Below are 18,226 nucleotides of genomic sequence, written 5' to 3' on the forward strand. Positions count from 1 at the left end.
AGAGACGGGGTGCAGTCTTCCGGGGGGACTCAGAGTTCATAAAGAAAGAATGGATCGCGGAGCCCTGAGGTGGGCTCACTTATGCAGCAGAATTATTAGATCCTTCATGGGGCGCCTGTGTGGCTCAGTCGGTTGAATATCTTGACTCTTGATTTTGACTCAGGTCATGATCCCATGATCGAGCCCCACATCGGGCTCCAAATTGAGCATGGAGCCTGCTTGAGCTTCTCTCTCTTTTTCTTTCTCTCTCTCTCTCTCTCTCCCAAAAATAAAAATAAAATAAAAAATATAAAATGAAACAAAGTGAAATAATAAAATATAAAATGCAATAAAATATAAAATAAAATATAAAATAAAAAAATAAAATATAAAATAAAATAAAATATAAAATAAAAAAATAAAATATTAAATAAAATAAAATATAAAGTGAAATAAAATATAAAATGAAATAAAATATAAAACGAAATAAAATATAAAACGAAATAAAATATAAAACGAAATAAAATATAAAACGAAATAAAATATAAAATGAAATAAAAAATAAAATATAAAATATAAAATAAAATAAATATAAAGTGAAATAAAATAAAATATAAAATGAAATAAAATAAAAAATAAATATAAAATAAAATATAAAATAAAATAAAATAAAAATAAAAAAATAAAATATAAAAGAAAAGAAAATATAAAGTAAAATGAAATAACACTACCAACAAGGAAAGACTGCCCCCTGACACTCCTTGGGCCCAATCCCTCCTCCCGAGAGCCCTCCATTAGCACATGCAGCATGCCTCGGTCCCCTCTCCGAGACCCTCCAAGGCAAGGACGGCCTTCGTCCTTTCTTCCCTCCAATGCAGCCCGGTGCCTCACACTCAGGGGCTGCCCCATGATGGAAAACGAATGGAAGGGAGTCCTGGGAATGAGTCACAGAAAGCAAATAAGGACGGGATCAGAAGAAGAAATAGGTGGCTGTGTCCACGTGAGACGCGGAAGAAAACGCTCCCTGACGATGGGGAGGATGGTCCCCCCACTGCCAATTCCAGAAAAAGGAGCATGGGAGTGAGGTGGGTGTGGAAATCTGGTCCCGAGCACGCAAGGAGCTGGTGAGCCTGAGGACACACAGGGACAGGAGGCAAGAGACTGAGACAGATGCCACTTTAGAAGAAGGTGAGGACAGAGGACAGGGCTGTATGCAGTGGCTGGCCCAGGCCCACTCGGCCCACGGATGGCTCTTATGAGGTGCCTGCACTCAACGTGGGTGGGTCCGAGGTCCCTCTAAAGGTTTCCATGTGTCCATCCCATAAAAGACTCCCAAGGTCAAGCAGACATATCAGAAACGGCACCCACTTTAACAGGCTCCATCGAGACCCCAGAGATAACTTTGCTCTATGTCTCCCAGACTCCAATTCAACGTCCCCCTGCCCCAGATCTGCCTTCGCTATGTATCAGCTGTACTATCATTTACCCAGAGTTGTTTTTTTTTTTTTAACCTGTCTTATAACGAGATTGACTTTAACCTGGTCCTAAGCCAGAACATCCACGAAACATGGGATTCCCCCCCCCCATGACGTGCTTAAATAAACAGCACTCGAGAACTGCCACCACAACAGGTCTACGATCCCCGTGCCTAGCCTTGGGGGTACAATGAGCCCACTTGGCGAAACACCGTCTCAGGCCACGTGTAAAATTACCATTTTTACAGCCGTGAGTTGGTTTATAGGAGTTCTTTTTTGAAACCTGGCAAGCCAAGTTTAAGTTCTCCGCTAACCCCAGGCCCACGAAGGCAGGAGCGAGGTCCCGAGTGTGTGCCCAAGTCACCGCTGGAAGGCCCAGGAGGACCGTCAAGGGAAAAGCAGAGAGGACATCCCGTTAAGGGCCACGTGACAGTGCTGTGGGCACCTCTGTCACTTCCCTATTGAAGGAGGCAAGGAGGGGGAAAGAATGGGAAGGAAAAAATAAAACTTGCATAAGCTTCAAAAAAGGAAAGGGTGGGGGCACTTGGATGGCTCAGTCGGTTAAGCATCCAACTCTTGCTGTTGGCTCAGGTCCTGATCTCATGGTTTGTGAGTTCGAGCCCCATGTCGGGCTCTGTGCTGACAGTGTGGAGCCTGCTTGGGGTTCTCTCTCTCTCTCTCTCTCTCTCTCTCTCTCTCTCTCTCTCTCCCTGCCCCTCCCCTGCTCATGCTCTCTCTCTCTGAAAATAAATAAGCTTAAAAAAAAAACAAAACAAAAAATAGTGGACAATCAGAATCAAAAAACAAACAAACAAAAAACCCCAAAACCTTGAGGACCATTAGGCCAGTGGAGCGAATGGGCACAGTCTTACAACGCAGAGACTGGTTGTGGGAAAAGACCAGTATTTTATACCCTCCTCTCTCTGTCTAATTTGAGATGTGGGACCTGCCCCCACCTGAGCACTGAGGCTGCCCGAGAACCTTTCTTCCCTCCCCACCATCCATTCCAGCTGCAGTGACTTCCAGAAAGCAGGTGAGCAGGTGGCTCGGTGGCGGGGGTGGGGGGGGGGTAACCATTCTGAAGGTGTGGATCCCCCAGGCCAGGTCCAATGAATTCGCTGAGCAGCAGCACACAGGTCTGGAACCAGGGAACCTATGCTCGCTCACGCACGCCGCTGCTTGGGAACTTCAGGGAGGCAGGCAGCCAACAGCAGGACACAGGGGGGCCCCCAGTTTGAAAGCCAGAACTGGGCTGCGAGATGCGCGTATCACCAAACGTACGGGGACCTCAGAAGGGATTCAACCCTCCCCCGCGTGCACACAGGGTCAAGGCCAACGACACGCCACATGTACCGCGTCTGGTGGTTGTATGCAAAGTCAGCACAGATGTGGCCTTGTCTGAGACTAGAAAGGGGCACGAGAACGTGGGGAAAAGCGTGAGGAAGCACCGACCCAAGGGCTCGAGGAAGAGCACATCTCAGAAGGCAATTCAGAAGACAACACGGGGAAACTGCTAGAAAGCAAGCGGTCGTAACTTTCTTTGAAAGAGGAACAGAAAATCATAAACGGAAAAAGCCAGCCAAAATAGAAAGGATGACACAAGCAAGAAGAGGAGGGTAAGGATTATACCAAAATTGCTCACCTAAAGCCACATGAGTGCTTGTGGGCAAAAAAAGAGTAAAAAAAAAAAAAAGTTAAATCAATAAAGTGCAGGTTACGCTGAAAAGAATATCCCCCAATGGCAAAGTTAAAAAAAAAAAAAAAAAAAAAAAGGCAATGTACTAAGTGTAAGAGGCATTTCGTTAGAAAAGACCAGACCAGGGGTGCCTGGGTGGCTCAGCCAGTTGAGTGTCTGTCATTGGCTCAGGTCATGATCTCACAGTTTGTGGGTTCAAGCCCCACATCAAACTCTGAGCTGACAGGGTGGAGCCTGCTTGGGATTCTCTCTCTCTCCCTCTCTCTCTCTCTGCCCTTCCCCTGCACGCACACACACTTTCTCTCTCAAAATAAGTAAATAAACACTTAAAAAAAGACCAGACCAGGGGCTCCTGGGTGGCTCTGTCGGTTGAGCATCCGACTTCGGCTCAGGTCATGATCTCACGGTCCATGAGTTCGAGCCCCGCGTCAGGCTCTGTGCGGACAGCTCAGAGCGTGGAACCTGCTTCGGATTCTGTGTCTCCCTCTCTCTCTGACCCTCCCCCACTCATGCTTGGTCTCTGTCAAAAATAAATAAACATTAAAAAAAATTAAAAAAAAAAGACCAGACCAAATAGACTAAAATCAATAATCAAATGCACAAATAGCTAAAGATAATTTAAAACTTCTTTTTAATGTTTTATTCATTTTTGAGAGAGACAGAGACAGAGTGTGAGCAGAATCCGAAGCAGCCTCCAGGCTCTGAGCTGTCAGCACAGAGCCTGACGTGGGGCTCGAACTCACGGACCGTGAGGTCATGACCTGAGCCAAACTCAATGCTCAACTGACTGAGCCACCGAGGAGCCCTGATAATTTTAAAAGTCATGCACACAAACCAGCAAAGAGAAAGGTTACCTGGGAAATCCGTTTCTCCTCAGACTTTTCTTCTGCTCCTGCTAAGACCACTTCCCACTGGAACCCATGCTCCATAAGGCAGGGACTGATCAGGGCCTGGCATCAGCCCTGTGAAAGTGCTAGAAAGTTCTAGAAAATGCTAGAAGGCATATCCCACCCAAGTCAAAGCTTTGGGGGGGGGGAGGGTGGTGGTCGTTTTGTTCATCACTATGGGAGTTCAATAAACTTTTGTTGAATGATGAAACAAAATGAGCTGCAAATAGAAGAGTTTTTTGGGGGCACCTGGGTGGCTCAGTCAGTTAAGCATCTGACTTTGGCTCAGGTCATGATCTCACAGTTCGTGAGTTCGAACTCCACGTCAGGCTCTGTTGCCGACAGCTCGGAGCCTGGAGTCTGCTTCTGATTCTGTATCTCCCTCTCTCTCTGCCCCTCCCCTGCCCATGCTCTGTCTCTATTTCTCTCAAAAATAAATAAACATTAATTTTTTTTTAAATAGGAGGTTTTTTTTGTTCCAAACATCCGAGCTCCAAGATGCACGTGTCCAGCCAGATCGTATTAATATTTCACACGGAAGAGACAGAAAAGGTTCTCCAAGCATGCACCCCCCACACCCTCCAGGCACTGAGAGAGAAGTCAACATGAGGGCGATGACGATGGGAAGTCACCGCATCGATGCACCTGTGAGGCCTCTCTTACTCAGTGCAGACCCCCAATTCAGTTTTCCGGCTCGTGCCCAGTGTCTCCCTCGGCCCTCCTCCTCTGCTTTGTGCCCACCCTGGAACCGGGCTCCATATTTCTCCCGAGACATCCTGCAAGGCCAGCACAGATGAAGCCTCCCACTCCGTGTGGGGAGCACCGCTCACCGAGGCGGTCTTTTCTGCCCAAGCACACGCTGACCCTGGGGTGGGTACGGAAGCTTTGGAGGCATTGGCTGGAAGCATCACTGAACAGAGTCTCTGTCTCTCCTCCACCCAAGCACCCAAGCAACGCAGCACATGTAAAGCATCACAGTGGCCACTCTGTCTGCCAAGGAGCTAGAAGATATTTAAAACTCAAGTTGAATGAACCAAGCCTCTCTCCTGCCCAGATCAGGAAAGACCCACAAGCCCCCTCCCTCCCCTGCCAATGAAGCACCCAGAAAATGTGGCCCCAGGTTATCTGTGGGTTGTGGGGTTCCTCTGGATGTTTTCATCGTATTTCTTTTATCACATTTAAAATGTTAATTTATTTTTCATTTTAAAATTTTTTAACATTTATTTTTGCAAGAGAGAGAGAGAGAAAGAGACAGAGTGAGAGTGGAGGAGGGGCCGAGAGAGAGGGAGACACAGAATCCAAACCAGGCTCCAGGCTCCAGGATGTCAGCACAGAGCCCGACGCGGGACTTGAACTCACAAACCGTGAGATCATGACCTGAGCTGAAGTCAGACACTTCACCGACTGAGCCACCCAGGCACCCATAAATTTACTTTTACAATCAGGAAAACATTGCCTTCCCCCAAAATCGGCATGTACAATTCTAAAATATACCATATGATCCCAATTATGTAGACAAATATATACAGCAAAAAAAAAAAAAAAAAAAAAAAAGAGGAATGAAAAGCATGCTGAATATTTTTTGTTTCTGCTTTTCTGTATTTTCCAAGTTTTCATAATGAGCAAATTGATTTTAACCCATTTTTTAAAAAAATCTTTATTCCACTATGAACTAACGTACGAATACAGCCTTATCTAAAATAGGTAGATAGTATTTGTTAATAAAATCCCCCCTTGATATATCCCTTCTCAGTTGCCATCCCTAAAATGTACACTATCAGATTAGGATTCATTGTACTACCTTTCAAATGCTAAAGAAACATGGCGGTGGGGTTATTTTTGAGAAAATGAATTAAGACAAACAGTAAAGAACTTTCGGAACCAATGCAAGGCTGACATAAAAATTAGAGGTGGAAGGGACCCCACCAATCATTTGGTCCCATGCTACCATTTTACAGATTGGGAAACTGAGCCCAGAGACAGATGGGGATTGGATGCCAAGTCTCCCCCAGCCCAGTGCACAGGCCCCTCCTTCCTGCTCTCTGGCTGCCCTAAATCTTGATGCTGATGTTGCTGGCGTGGTTAGAAGACTATTCTAGTCAGACAGCACACCAAGAGCCAAAGCCCCACCTAGGTCGGCTCCCAGGCTGACCCCAACACTGCTCTGTGCAAGCCGACCTCTAAAGAGTCCAGCTGTCTGCTCTACCATGATAACTTCCCATCCCTTTGTGACCAGTGAGCCCCCTGTGAAGGGAGGGGGAACAGGGAGGAAACATCTGTGCACACAAGGGGAGTAGAGGGGAGTGAATAAAAGCACTTGATTTTCCCTTTGGCAAATCCTCTCCTGCCTATTTTTCCACTCATTGAAATGCAAAGCTCCATTCCCATGAAGGGGTCTGGAACATTCCAGAAACTTCTAGAAATCACAACCTCCCGCTCTGCAACACGGATTCCCAAAAGAAGGTGTGCATGGATGTGTTGGTGTGTAGGTGAGGATAAAAAGCAGACACAACCCCCAGAAACCAGCCACAAGCATCTACTGGCTTGTCCCCAAACCCAGCATCTAACCGTCAGCCAGGCAGAGAGGAAGTCCCAGTATGTGCTCCCTAGCTTTCCAGCCATGTAACCACAGACAAGACACTTCACCTCTTTGAACCTCATGTTTTTCTTTTCTGCATGTAAAAATGGAAACACCGCCATCTCCTTCACAGAATTCTTGTAAAGATTGGACGACCGAAACAGCGGTTAGCAACTCCATAAATGTTGGCTTTGCCCCACACCTTCCCATCCCCGTTAAATCACCGAGGAACCTTCGAGGAAAGTGGTCAGCTGAGGTCCCCAGCGCTGAGTCCCTCGCATGACACTGACTGGGTTCTCCCCACAGCCTGGGCTGATCTGCGCTGACACCTTCTCCCATTCCTGACACAGACCAAGCTCATCAGAAGAGCACGAGGAACAGTGTGTGAGATGAAATTACTATGCTCAGTGGACGAGATTAGAGTTTAGGGGACCACCAGGAAGGGGACAGAAAAACCCGTGGAGCCAAGCCATGCTTGTCCACCAGAGCCGCGGGAAAAGCTGGCGACCCCAGCCAACCAGACCAAGAAACAAACACAGCCCTGGACGGGGTCTGCAACCCAGCCACACAAGTCCCCGGCAACCTTCCTGACATGGCCTGAGAGTGTCTCCGCCGCCATGAGCAAAGACACCCCGTAAGAACACCAATCCCCCCAACTTCAATCTCCAAAACACGGGACAGACTGGATGACAGGAAGGGCCAAGGGTCAGGTTTCTTTTTCCCACCACTCTACATCCCCAAAGTCGATCCCACCACCTGTAAGACCTTACCTTTCCCTTGTTCTTAGATGCCGAAGTGCGGTCGGGAACTTATACATGTTGGTGCCTATTTGACCCTCACGAGAACGCTGGAGAGAGCTGTGCTTATTTTCCCCCTCCTAACTGTGTAAGCGGAGGTCTTCCCCAAGGTCTTACAGCTAACAAGACACAGAACCCAGAGTCCAAGAACAGCGCGATCCTCGCTCCCCCCAGGTTCCTCTGCGGTACCCAAGAACCCTCTATCCAAGGGCAGATACTCCAGAGGGAAGTTACAGTGAGGCCGTGACCAGCCGCGACCCTAGCTCTCAACTTCACGTGGTGGAAGGTGGTGGCTGACTGCCCAAGGGGGTGGGGGGAGGGGTTCCTTTGCTAACCGGAGAGAGAGGCGCCAGAGGAGGGAAGGAAAACGTCAACATAAGCATCTCCACAGACGAGAGCCCTGACCGTGGCCAGGGCAAATAGCATAAAGAAGCAGAGTCACCCTAGAAGCTCAGCCTGGGTTCAAAGCTCCAGCCGGGATGGGGACCCACCTTGCTTTGCCTCACTTCTTGCCGTCCCCTGGGGATGCAGCCCCCTGACCCCAGCCCCACCTTCCCTCTCGTGTGAGCTGGTCCATTCCTACCTCCATGGCCGCCCTTCTTGGCATGGCTTATGCTGAGTGGTCCTCACTCCCTGAGAACAAGAATGAGGTCCTACTCCCGTGTGTCCCCAGACACAGAAAACACACCCAATGAATACGTGTGGAATCAAAGGACTCCCCCCGAGTCTCTGAGGAGGATTTAACAGCGCATCCCCCTAGAAAGCTGGTGTCTTACCTTCCTGAGATTATCCGGGCACCAATTCAAGAGTATGGAAAGAGAGGAAGACAAAAAGGTAAAGGCAGAGCCCATGTGTTTATCTATTCTACACCAGGAGAGGACTTAGATACTGAAATGCTGTCTAGGGCCCCCACATCACAAATGAACCAGACAGGCTGGGGTCGGGGGGAGGGGAAGGGTCATCAATGGCTTGTCTGGGTCTCTGACACCAGCCTCTCAAGGGCCTAGGGTCCTCCAAATAAATACATTCAGAAAAGACGCGCTCTCTCAGTTACTGAAATTGCTGAAATTGGCCACGGCGTAATTAAAGATTTTTTAGCCGGAGGGAAAGCGGACAGGGGCCAGATATGATCATCTATGAAAAGCAGTCTGAGCGATCGATGCCTGATGTGAAATGTACGCATGTGGTTGGCTCTTACTCATACTTTTTACAGAACGGGTATGTTATTTTCACCCAAGGACTCCCAGCCCATGAATGCCTGGCCACCTCTGATAACGCTTGAGCGCCCAAGCTGATCTCTCTCATCACTCAATCCGCTGGCCTTGTCTGCTAGGGTCACACGCCGCTTCTCCCATAGGAACAGAACCCAGTGAACATCTTAATTTCTAGGACAGTCCAAGGCATTAGGGCTTATTCACCAATGTGTACCAAGGGGACCCACAGATGGAAGCAGTGAAGTGCGGGTGGCTGGACAAAAAGGGATCAAGATTCGCTGAGATCCTGAAAACGGAAAAACTCCTCCCGCCCTCACTCTGGAGTGGTGTGGGGTGAACCCCTTAACTCCTTCTCTTTGGCTAGGGATCCCCCCTTTCCTCCTCTCTTGGTCTTGAAAGGATGGAAAATGACAGTAACAGGTGTAGGCACTCCAACCACACCCTGAGCCTCAGATATGGAGAACATTCGCCCCAAAAGCAGCAGAATATACAATTCTTCTCGAACGCACGTGGAACATATTCTGGGACAGATCAACTGTTATGCTCCAAAATCAGTCTCAATAAATTTCAGAAGACTGAAAGCCTATCAAGCTTCCTGCTCTGCCACAATGGTAGGAAACTAAAAATCCGTTAGAAGGAGAAAACCAGAAAAAACACGCACAAAAATGCAAGGAAATGAAACAACATGCCCCTGTATGACCTGTTTGTCATCACACAGAGGAGAAAGCAAGTTAATGCCTGAAGACAAAAACAGAAATACAATACAAAAAAAAAAAAAAAAAATCCATGGGATGCAGCAAAGCAGTTCCAAGAGGGACATTCGTAGCAATACAGGCCTACCTCGATAGGCAAGAAAAATCTCTAACAATCTAATTTTGCACCTGAAGGAACTAGACAAAGAACAAATGAAGCCTCACGTTCACAGAAGGAAAGAAGTAATAAAGCTCAGAGCAGAAATAACAGACCTAGAGAGTATTACGCTAAGTGGAAGGAGTCAGACGGAGAAAAGACAAATAGCATCTCGTTTCAGTCATACGTGGAATCTAAAAAGCCAAAAACAAACAAACGAATAAAGAACAAACAAAACAATATAAAAGCAAACTCGTAGATACAGAAAACCCACTGATGTTGACCAGAGGGGAAGGGGGTTTGGGGTGGGCAAAAAGGGCGGACGGCTCAGTGTGTGGTGATGAATGTTAACCAGACGCTGGGGGGAGGTGATCACTCTGTAGTGCACATAGGTATCGACTTATGATGTCGTGCACCTGAAACCTGTATGATGTTATATCCCGATTTTACCTCCATTTTTAAAAATGAACAATGGCAACCGTTTCATCATCGGTCACAGTGCTGGTGAGCAGCGGAGCCGGGGGTGGGGACCGCAGCACACTGGAAAATCCACCCCTCGTCATCAGGGTGTTGACACCACGCCGGGCTGCCGAGGCTTGGTGTCACCGAAGCTACTCATTTTTGGCAAGAGCAGCCAGGTATCTGAATTTCCGGTGTGAAATCTGGTGATTCGTCGACTTTGGCGAACCAACCCAACGATTCTAAAACGAAACCGTGGGCAAAAACAAAACAGAGCGACAAAACCTCCCACAGTCCTGAACTTGATTCTGCCCGCTGGCCACCAGGGCACAGCTCCGCGCGTTAATTGCTGGGTATCTGCGTAAGCGGCGGATTGAAGGGAGGGTTCTCTGGCTTTAAAGAATTGAGTACCGCCGTCCTAGACTAAGAGTAGGAATTAACGCTTTCACCCTCCGCTAACCATCCCTCTGCTGCCACCTGTTACCACCAACACCCCCTGCTGGGTGCAGCTGGCCGCCAGTTTCCGGGGTTTCCAAGGGCTGCAAATGCGTGGCCAACTTCCTCTCGCCCCCACCCCCACCCCCAGCCTGGGTCCGACCTTCCTTGGAAGGGAAGCACAGGACAAGATTTCTGGAGCACGAGGGACTCTGAAAGTCTGTCCTGCTCTGTTTATGGGAAGGTGGCGCCCCATCAGCTGATGAGAAGGTTTGGAAGGGGAGGAGAGAGGGTGGGGAAGAGAAAGAACCTACAGAGTGAGGCACGTGCCACCAGTCGTGCACTGAGCAATCTGATAGAAGATCAGAGATTTGGGGAACCCAGGAGAAAGTGAGCCGGGCACAGCCACCTTGCGGAGCACAGACGCTCATCCATGAGTCCAAAGGCAAGACGACACAGTTGCCCCCGTGAACAGAGAGACTCCCCTTGGGGTGGCAAGACCGAGTCCTGGGGACCCGGCACCCTTGGGACACAGTCAATGCCCGGCGGGGAGGAAGGCTGGATCCGTCCTTGCGGAAGGAGCGAGCAACCCAAATCTGCAGGGCTCTGGAGCCTGGAAACACGTGTCCTGGGGCCCCCCGGGGTGAAAGCACGGTGATGGGGACAGTCACTGCAAGAATCACGGTGTCCTTCTCAATCTGGCCACAGGGAGCTCTCCTCCTGACCTCAGACTCCGGGAGAAGAGCTAGGATCTCCCCGTCCCCGGACCTCACACTTTCTCACCTACCCTGCAGCTTTCCAAAACACCATGCTTGCACGGGGCTCCCCCCGAGAACTTAAGAGTCCTACAAGTCTTTTGTTTTGGAGAACAGGGACCAAGTCTCTGGATTCAGTGCACTTAAAATATTTGTCGAACGTGTGATGTCAAAGAAGAGGGGGCCCGAATGAGACTTTCTAATAACGATGCTGCGTTTTGCCACGAAACCCAATCTTCAGAGAAGTCCTCTGCTCTCTGCAGCACCCCCCGCCCACCTCCCTGCCATGGGGGTAACGGAGCTGTGTGGATGCCTTTCTTTTCCAAACAGCTCTGCGCCCAGATGCATCACACCCCCGTCAGGGCCTGAACATGGTCCCCGACAGGTTCACGCCGGCTGTGACCGTGACTTAACCACAACAGAGCTGGGGAAGAGATCGCACATCCCCAGGGCCCGGGTGGGGAAATCAAGAGAGGCTGGCACAACCGTCAGACCTGTGGCTGCATCCACGTGAATCTGAGTTTCCTCGACTGCCGCTTGCACGGACTTTCCAGAAGCCTGAGTGGGTTCAGGCGCCGTTATGTAATCCTGTGTTTGTTACATGCCCCACCCCCCGCGATTTACGCCACCCTCTCTGCACCCCCTGTAGCTCCGTTGTGTATACCCACGGCCGCCCTGACCCCACGGCAGAATGTGCCCCCACACGGTACACGTGCGCCAGTCAGAAGATCCCCATGGACCTGGCTGCCGTCCCACTCTCTGCCTGACTGGCTGTGTGACATCTGGCAGCTCACAGCACCTCTCTGGGCTTCCCCCTCATCTAGAGCTGGAGGGAGCTGAACCCGCTGATTCCTGAAGCCCCTTCCGGGCCCCTGCTGAGGATTCTATCAGCGCCATCTGGAACCACTGCGCCCCGGCGAGGACTGGCCACACTCAAGAATTAAGAAAAAGCAAAACAGAGGCGGCAAAGAGCCAGGGCAGGGAGCCAAGGGGAGTTGAAGGCAACAGGAAAAACTTGCTTTCCACTGAGCTCACCCTCAGATACCACCCCGGCCCCAAAGTGGCTTGGTCTTTCCAGAGCCTTGGGTCCCCAAGCCACCCGGACTCTAGGAAGGCATGAGGACAGCAGACAGGTGCGCAAACAGCAGAATCACCCTGGGTCGCTCCAAAGCAGCACCAAGCACCTGCCCACGGAGGCTCTCCAGCGCTGGCTTCTCTCCCACAGGTGTGGCGGGCCACCTGGCTCTCACGGGGCTCCAGTGAGCGCTTCGAGCACCTGCCCGGGTGTTCCCACTCACCTCAGCCCCACAGCCCTTCCTCTTGCAAAGCGGACACGCTGGTCATTTTCTGCCACCGTCTCCACATCCGCTGCTTCCTGTGGCATCAGCTAATTCACTGTGCAAAGCAGCATTTATATATAGAAAGTTGCAGCCACGCAGGTTAGCATTAAAATAGAGACTTGGCGTTGCCGTGGCAACCAAACAAATGATATTCAAAATGAAAGAGAAGTATTCTGCAATCGGGAAAGCATGTCCACAGCCTTCCAGGGCAGCTGCGCCCTGTCCCCTCGAGGGCGGGTGGGACGGCCTCCCGAGAAAGGACCTTCCCATTAAGTCACCCGTTCTGGTTTCGGCAGTGACCACGACCCCCGCTCTGCACAAGCTCCTTCCTAAAGCCGGCTCCTGCCTGGAGCAGACCCGAGGCCAAGGCACCCAGGGAGTATGATGATCTTGACCAGGTATATCGATTTGCAAAAGCTCTACTCCTCAAGCACCGAGGGGAAGCAACTTGTGGCCGCGGTGCCATCAGCAAGGACACTTCCGGAAACAAAAGTGGCTCCTGCCACAGGCTGGCCACGGCCCGCCACAAGCTCACTGCGGTGGGTGCTTCATCCCCTCGGAGCCTCAGCCTACAAATAAGGGCGCCGGGGGCAGAGGGGTATGGAGAAGCAGCCCAGTGTTTTCTGCCTCTGTGATGCTAAGATGTGTGCCTTTCCTCTGTCATCTCTTCTTTCTACTTCCGTCTTGTTTCCCTAGTCCCGGGGCACAAGCCTGGCTCGGCTGCACGGGCCCTGGATGTTGCTGGAGCTCCAATCACATACAGAAGCCCCGGCTTCCCAGCTCCTGCTCAGCATAGCCTTCAAAGCAAAAGATCTGAATCCAAGAAGCCACCAAGAGGCTGGGGGGCCTTGGACTCCGAGCCTCCGAGCCTGAAGATTCCTTCACACATTTTCAAATCAGGCATGATCTCGGGGCACCCGGGTGGCTCAGTCGGTTAAGCGTCCGACTTCGGCTCAGGTCATCATCCCGCAGTTTGTGAGTTCGAACCTCGCGTCGGGCTCTGCGCTGACAGCTCGGAGCCTGGAGCCTGCTTCGGATTCTGTGTCTCCCTCTCTCTCCCTCTGCGCCTCCCCTGCTCACGCTCTCTCTCTCTCTCTCTCTCTCTAAAATAAACATTAGTAAAAATTTTAAAAATAAGAACTCCTACACACCAATGTGGGAACGCAAAATGGCACCCCGCCCCTCTGGACAGTCGTGTGGCAGTTTCCTATAAAGTTAAAACCTGCACCCACCATACGAGCCAGTCATCCCGCTCTCAGGTACGCGCCCAGGAGAAAGGGAAACATATGTCCGCACCAAGTCTTATACAGGAACGTGCATATAGCAGCTTTATTCGTCATAACCCCGAACTGGAAGAAACCCAGAGGCCATCAACAGGGAATGATGAACCGCCACGGTACATCCATACGATGCGTCGCTGCTCCCAATACAAAGGAACCAACTACTGATCCGTGCAGTGACCTGGATGATGTCACAGGTGTCTGTTAAGAAGTCAGTCTCGGGGCGCCTGGGTGGCGCAGTCGGTTAAGCGTCCGACTTCAGCCAGGTCACGATCTCGCGGTCCGTGAGTTCAAGCCCCGCGTCGGGCTCTGGGCTGATGGCTCAGAGCCTGGAGCCTGTTTCGGATTCTGTGTCTCCCTCTCTCTCTGCCCCTCCCCCGTTCATGCTCTGTCTCTCTCTGTCCCAAAAAAATAAAAAACGTTGAAAAAACAAATTAAAAAAAAAAAAAAAAAGAAGTCAGTCTCAAAAGGTTACATACCGTACGATCCTGTTTACATGACACACTCAAAAAGAAAAGCTATAGGCCTGGATGGCTCATGAGGGGTTGGGGGGGATGGGGTATGAGAGCATAGGGAGAGCACAAGGGAGGTTCTTGGGGGGGGACGAATTATTCTATATCTTGGGTAAGAGTGTGGTTACATGAACCCATATATACGTAGAACTATACCCCTCAAAAACAATTTTACTTATTTATGTATTTATTTATTGTTTGTTTATTTTTGAAAGAGAAAGAGAGAGAGCACATGAGCGGGGGAGGGAGAGGAGCAGAGAGAGAGGAAGACACAGAATCCAAAGCAGGCTCCAGGCTCTGAACCATCAGCATAGGGCCCAACATGGGGCTCGAACACACGAACCACCCAGATCGTGACCTGAGCTGAAGTCGGACGCTTAACCGCCTGAGCCACCCGGGCGCCCTGAGATCACGCCTGATTTGAAAATGTGTGAAGGAATCTCAGGCAGGCTCGGGGTTGTCCAAGACCCTAAAATACCCAACACCCCCAAAATAGTCAATTTTACTGCATAACAACTGAAAAAAAAATTGCTGCTTTCACCTTGGGGGAAAAAAAAATCCCAGAAGATGACAGCCTCTTTGTAGCAGTCTTCAGATCAAACGTGGGGTCCCCATGCACAAACCGTAGGATCCTAAGAACCGTTCGTTATCAGTTCCAATTTTCGTTACAAAGCCCCTCTTCTTGTCCTAGAACAACGGTTCTCAACCTCGGACCAGCCACGTCAGCATCACCTGGGAATTTGTCGAGAAGTATAAACCCTTGGGTCTTATCCTAGCCCTCCTGAGTCAGAAACTCCAGGGGGTAGGGGTCCTGTTGCCCATTTTAACAAGCACTCCTGCTGAAAGATTCTAACGCATGCTGAAATTTGGGAACCCCGGCCTCTATATGCCGGTTACGTCCAGCGAGGCCAGCCCAACCCGGAATGGTCTGACCCGCGTCCCTTCAATATCAAAACACCACAGAAACAGACAATGTCTTTTCTCCACATCCTATTTGCTTCAGGACTTTTCCTTTTTGTAATTTCTTTTCTGAAAGTACACCTGCAAGGAAGACGTAAGCGGCCACAAGCACCTGCAAGGAAGACGTAAGGGGCCACAGCTCTATGTGACCACCTGAAGCAGCAGGTAACACGGAACCACCTGCTGTTTCTTCCCGGTGGGAGAAAGAGTGGCTGTTACCGTGGCCGTGCAAATCCACTCCTCCCTTCTCACCCGGCCCAGCTCCCGGGCCAGGACCAGAACCGACCTTGCCAGCCTCCTTCCCGCTCAGCTCCTGGAGCGCTTCGCAAATCAAAGGGGACCTCGTGGTCGTCCCGATGAACCCTGGAAAGGCACCACTTCCTTCTTAGGCCAGAACAACAACTTCAAAGCCGCTTTTTCTGGGTTTCTGGCTCCAAAGCCACACAGAGATGACGGATCACAAAGAAGAAATCAGAACCATATGAATGTCATATTCAGCAAAATAAACAGAATCATAGCATCAGGGTTGGGTCCAGGGGGCTGCGTGTCTGGCCCAGAGCCCGGGCTTGGTGGCCCCTAGCGTGGGCCGGGCTCCCCGGGCCTCTCCTCCCCGCCCACGACTCCCACACACAGAGCCAAAGGCGCCCAGCGTGCCGTCCCTCCTCGCCGAGGCCCCCGCTAGCAGTGCTGCTTTGCCTGACGTTTCAATGTTTTATGGAGTTTTTATATTCTCTTTTATGGTTTTCAGCTCAGCTTCTTTTCTAGTTCTGTCCAAATATGCACAAGCACCAACATGAACGTTGTGCCATTAATGACAGTGTGACAGCTCCAGGAGCCTCTGGTGGGGGGCAGGGGGGGTTGGGGGGTGAGTTGGGGAAGCGGCCATGGCACCCACTCCCTTTTATACCACTGGTTTCCCCCAGAGCTAATCCTGCTGGGCGTCCTCACTGCCAACCTCATTCTCATTGCAGAACAGAGAAACCCTCTCCTCTCACTGCTTCTAGGGAAACAATATGGCGCTCCACAGAGCCAGCGTTTCTGAACCAGGGGGATTCCGGAGACTCTTGGGGGGTGGGAGAGGCGGGTGGTGTGCCAGTTTCCTACCGCCACTGAAACAAGTAACTACAGACTTTGTGGCTCAAGACCACACAAATTGATTATCTGAGAGTTCTAGATTTATTATCTAGAGCCCAGAGATGGATCTCACTGGGTTAAAACCAAGGCGTCCCTTTGGCTCTGTTCCTTGTGGAGGATCCAGGGAAGAATCTGTCCTCTGGTCTTTGTCAGCTTCTAGAGGTGGCGTGCACTCCTTGGTGGCTGGCCCCCTTGCTCCAACTTCAAAGCCAGCAATGGTCTGTCCAGGCCTCTCTGGTTCTCTCTCCCTCTGCTCCCTTCCTCTTCCACTTATAAGGACATTTCAGATTATATTGGGCCCGCTTGGATAATGCAGACATCTGATCTACCTCAATTCCCTCTCGCCATATAACTACATATTCACAGGTTGCAGGGACTAAGACGTGGGCATCTTGGATGTGTGTGCATGGGGGTGGGGGCAGTCAAGATTATGCTTACCACAGGGAGCTCCAGGCATCTAATAAGAGAAAGGAAGGGATCCTGTGAAACCGCCTACCATGCAAAAGACCATTCACCCACAACAAAGAATGATCTGCCCCAAATGTCAATTGTGCCGAGGCTGAGAAACCCTGGGACAGCCTAACGCTGACCGGGCCTTAGCCGGTCCCAGGGATGCTGACTCAAGTCTATTCCCACAGAGAGGTCAACTATAGGGTTTTTGGGGATCACAGGGAAGCTGTGACCCACAATTAAGGAGGAATGTTTTTATCATTCTATTAAATACTTTAATGTAGAGTCTGTAACTATTCCAGAATCATCCTCAAATGCTTCTCATTTGATATACAGAAAATACAGACTTTAAAAACACATAACATGCATCTTGCTTCCGGAAGGCACACAGACACAGTGGATACAGATGATCTGAATCCCTTTATGCGAAGAGATTAAGAGGTACGAACCTCCATTTATAAAATAAATAAGTCACGGGGATATAAAGTATGGCACTAATACTGTAATAATGGCGTGTGGTGGCAAATCCAACGCAGCCAACGTTTTGTAACGTATAAAAATATCAAACGCACCTGAAACACAGTAATGTGTGCTGGGCAGAAGTCAATAAAAAAATTAATAAACTTCTTTCTGTGACTAACTTCAAATAACACGGCTAATTCTGCTTTGCTGATGGGCTGCCTTTTGGTCTCAGAAATTGCTGAACTGGGGTGTTGGGTGGGGGGACGGGCTAAATGGGGGACAGGCATTAAGGAGGAGGGCACTTCTTGGGCGTCACAGGTTAAGTGATGAATCGCTAAATTCTACTCCTGAAATAGATACATACTACTGTTTTCAGGAGAATACTCCTGCAAAAAAAAGAATACTAAAATAAAATTAAAATAAAATTAAAATTAAATAAAATAAGATAAAATAAATAAAATATAAAATATAAATAAAATAATAAAATAAAATATTAAATAAATAAAATAAAAATAAATAAAATAAAAATAAAATACTAAAATAAAACATAAAATAAAAATAAAATATAAAATTAAAAAAAATAATAAAATAAAATAAAAAATAAAATAAAATAAAAATAAATAAAATATAAAATATAAAATATAAAATATAAATAAAATAAATAATATATAAAATAAAATAAAATAATAAAATAAAATAAATAAATAAAATATAAAATAAAATAAAATATAAAGTAAAAATAAGACAAAATAAGATACAAAATAAAATAAAAAATAAAATACTAAAATAAAAGATAAAATAAATAAAATATAAAATAAAAATAAAATATAAAATAAAAATAAAATAAGATATAAAATAAAATAAAAATAAATGAAATAAAATCTAAAATAAAATAAAATCAAATTGCTGAATTAGCAAGCCAGCACCACTCACATCCCCATTCTCTTCCCTCTTCCAGAAGAAG

At 48.7% G+C, this 18,226-nt stretch overlaps 1 protein-coding gene across 6 annotated transcripts in view; it reads right to left on the reverse strand.

The window, feature by feature from the left end:
- The window catches only part of GAS7 (growth arrest specific 7), a 217,687-nt gene that overhangs the window by 107,411 nt on the left and 92,050 nt on the right, over nucleotides 1-18,226 (reverse strand). The window contains exon 1 of one of the 6 annotated variants that reach the window (XM_045487368.1): nucleotides 12,423-12,539. The exons of 4 other annotated variants lie outside the window; for them this stretch is intronic. In XM_045487368.1, the coding sequence (XP_045343324.1) occupies nucleotides 12,423-12,508 (86 nt within the window). In that variant the 5' untranslated portion in view covers nucleotides 12,509-12,539. Of the gene's footprint in view, nucleotides 1-12,422; nucleotides 12,540-18,226 lie in introns of those variants that run through there. One more of the 6 variants, XM_045487369.1, reaches the window with a different exon arrangement.

This window comes from Leopardus geoffroyi, chromosome E1 (assembly GCF_018350155.1).
Source record: "Leopardus geoffroyi isolate Oge1 chromosome E1, O.geoffroyi_Oge1_pat1.0, whole genome shotgun sequence".
Lineage (NCBI taxonomy): Eukaryota > Metazoa > Chordata > Mammalia > Carnivora > Felidae > Leopardus > Leopardus geoffroyi.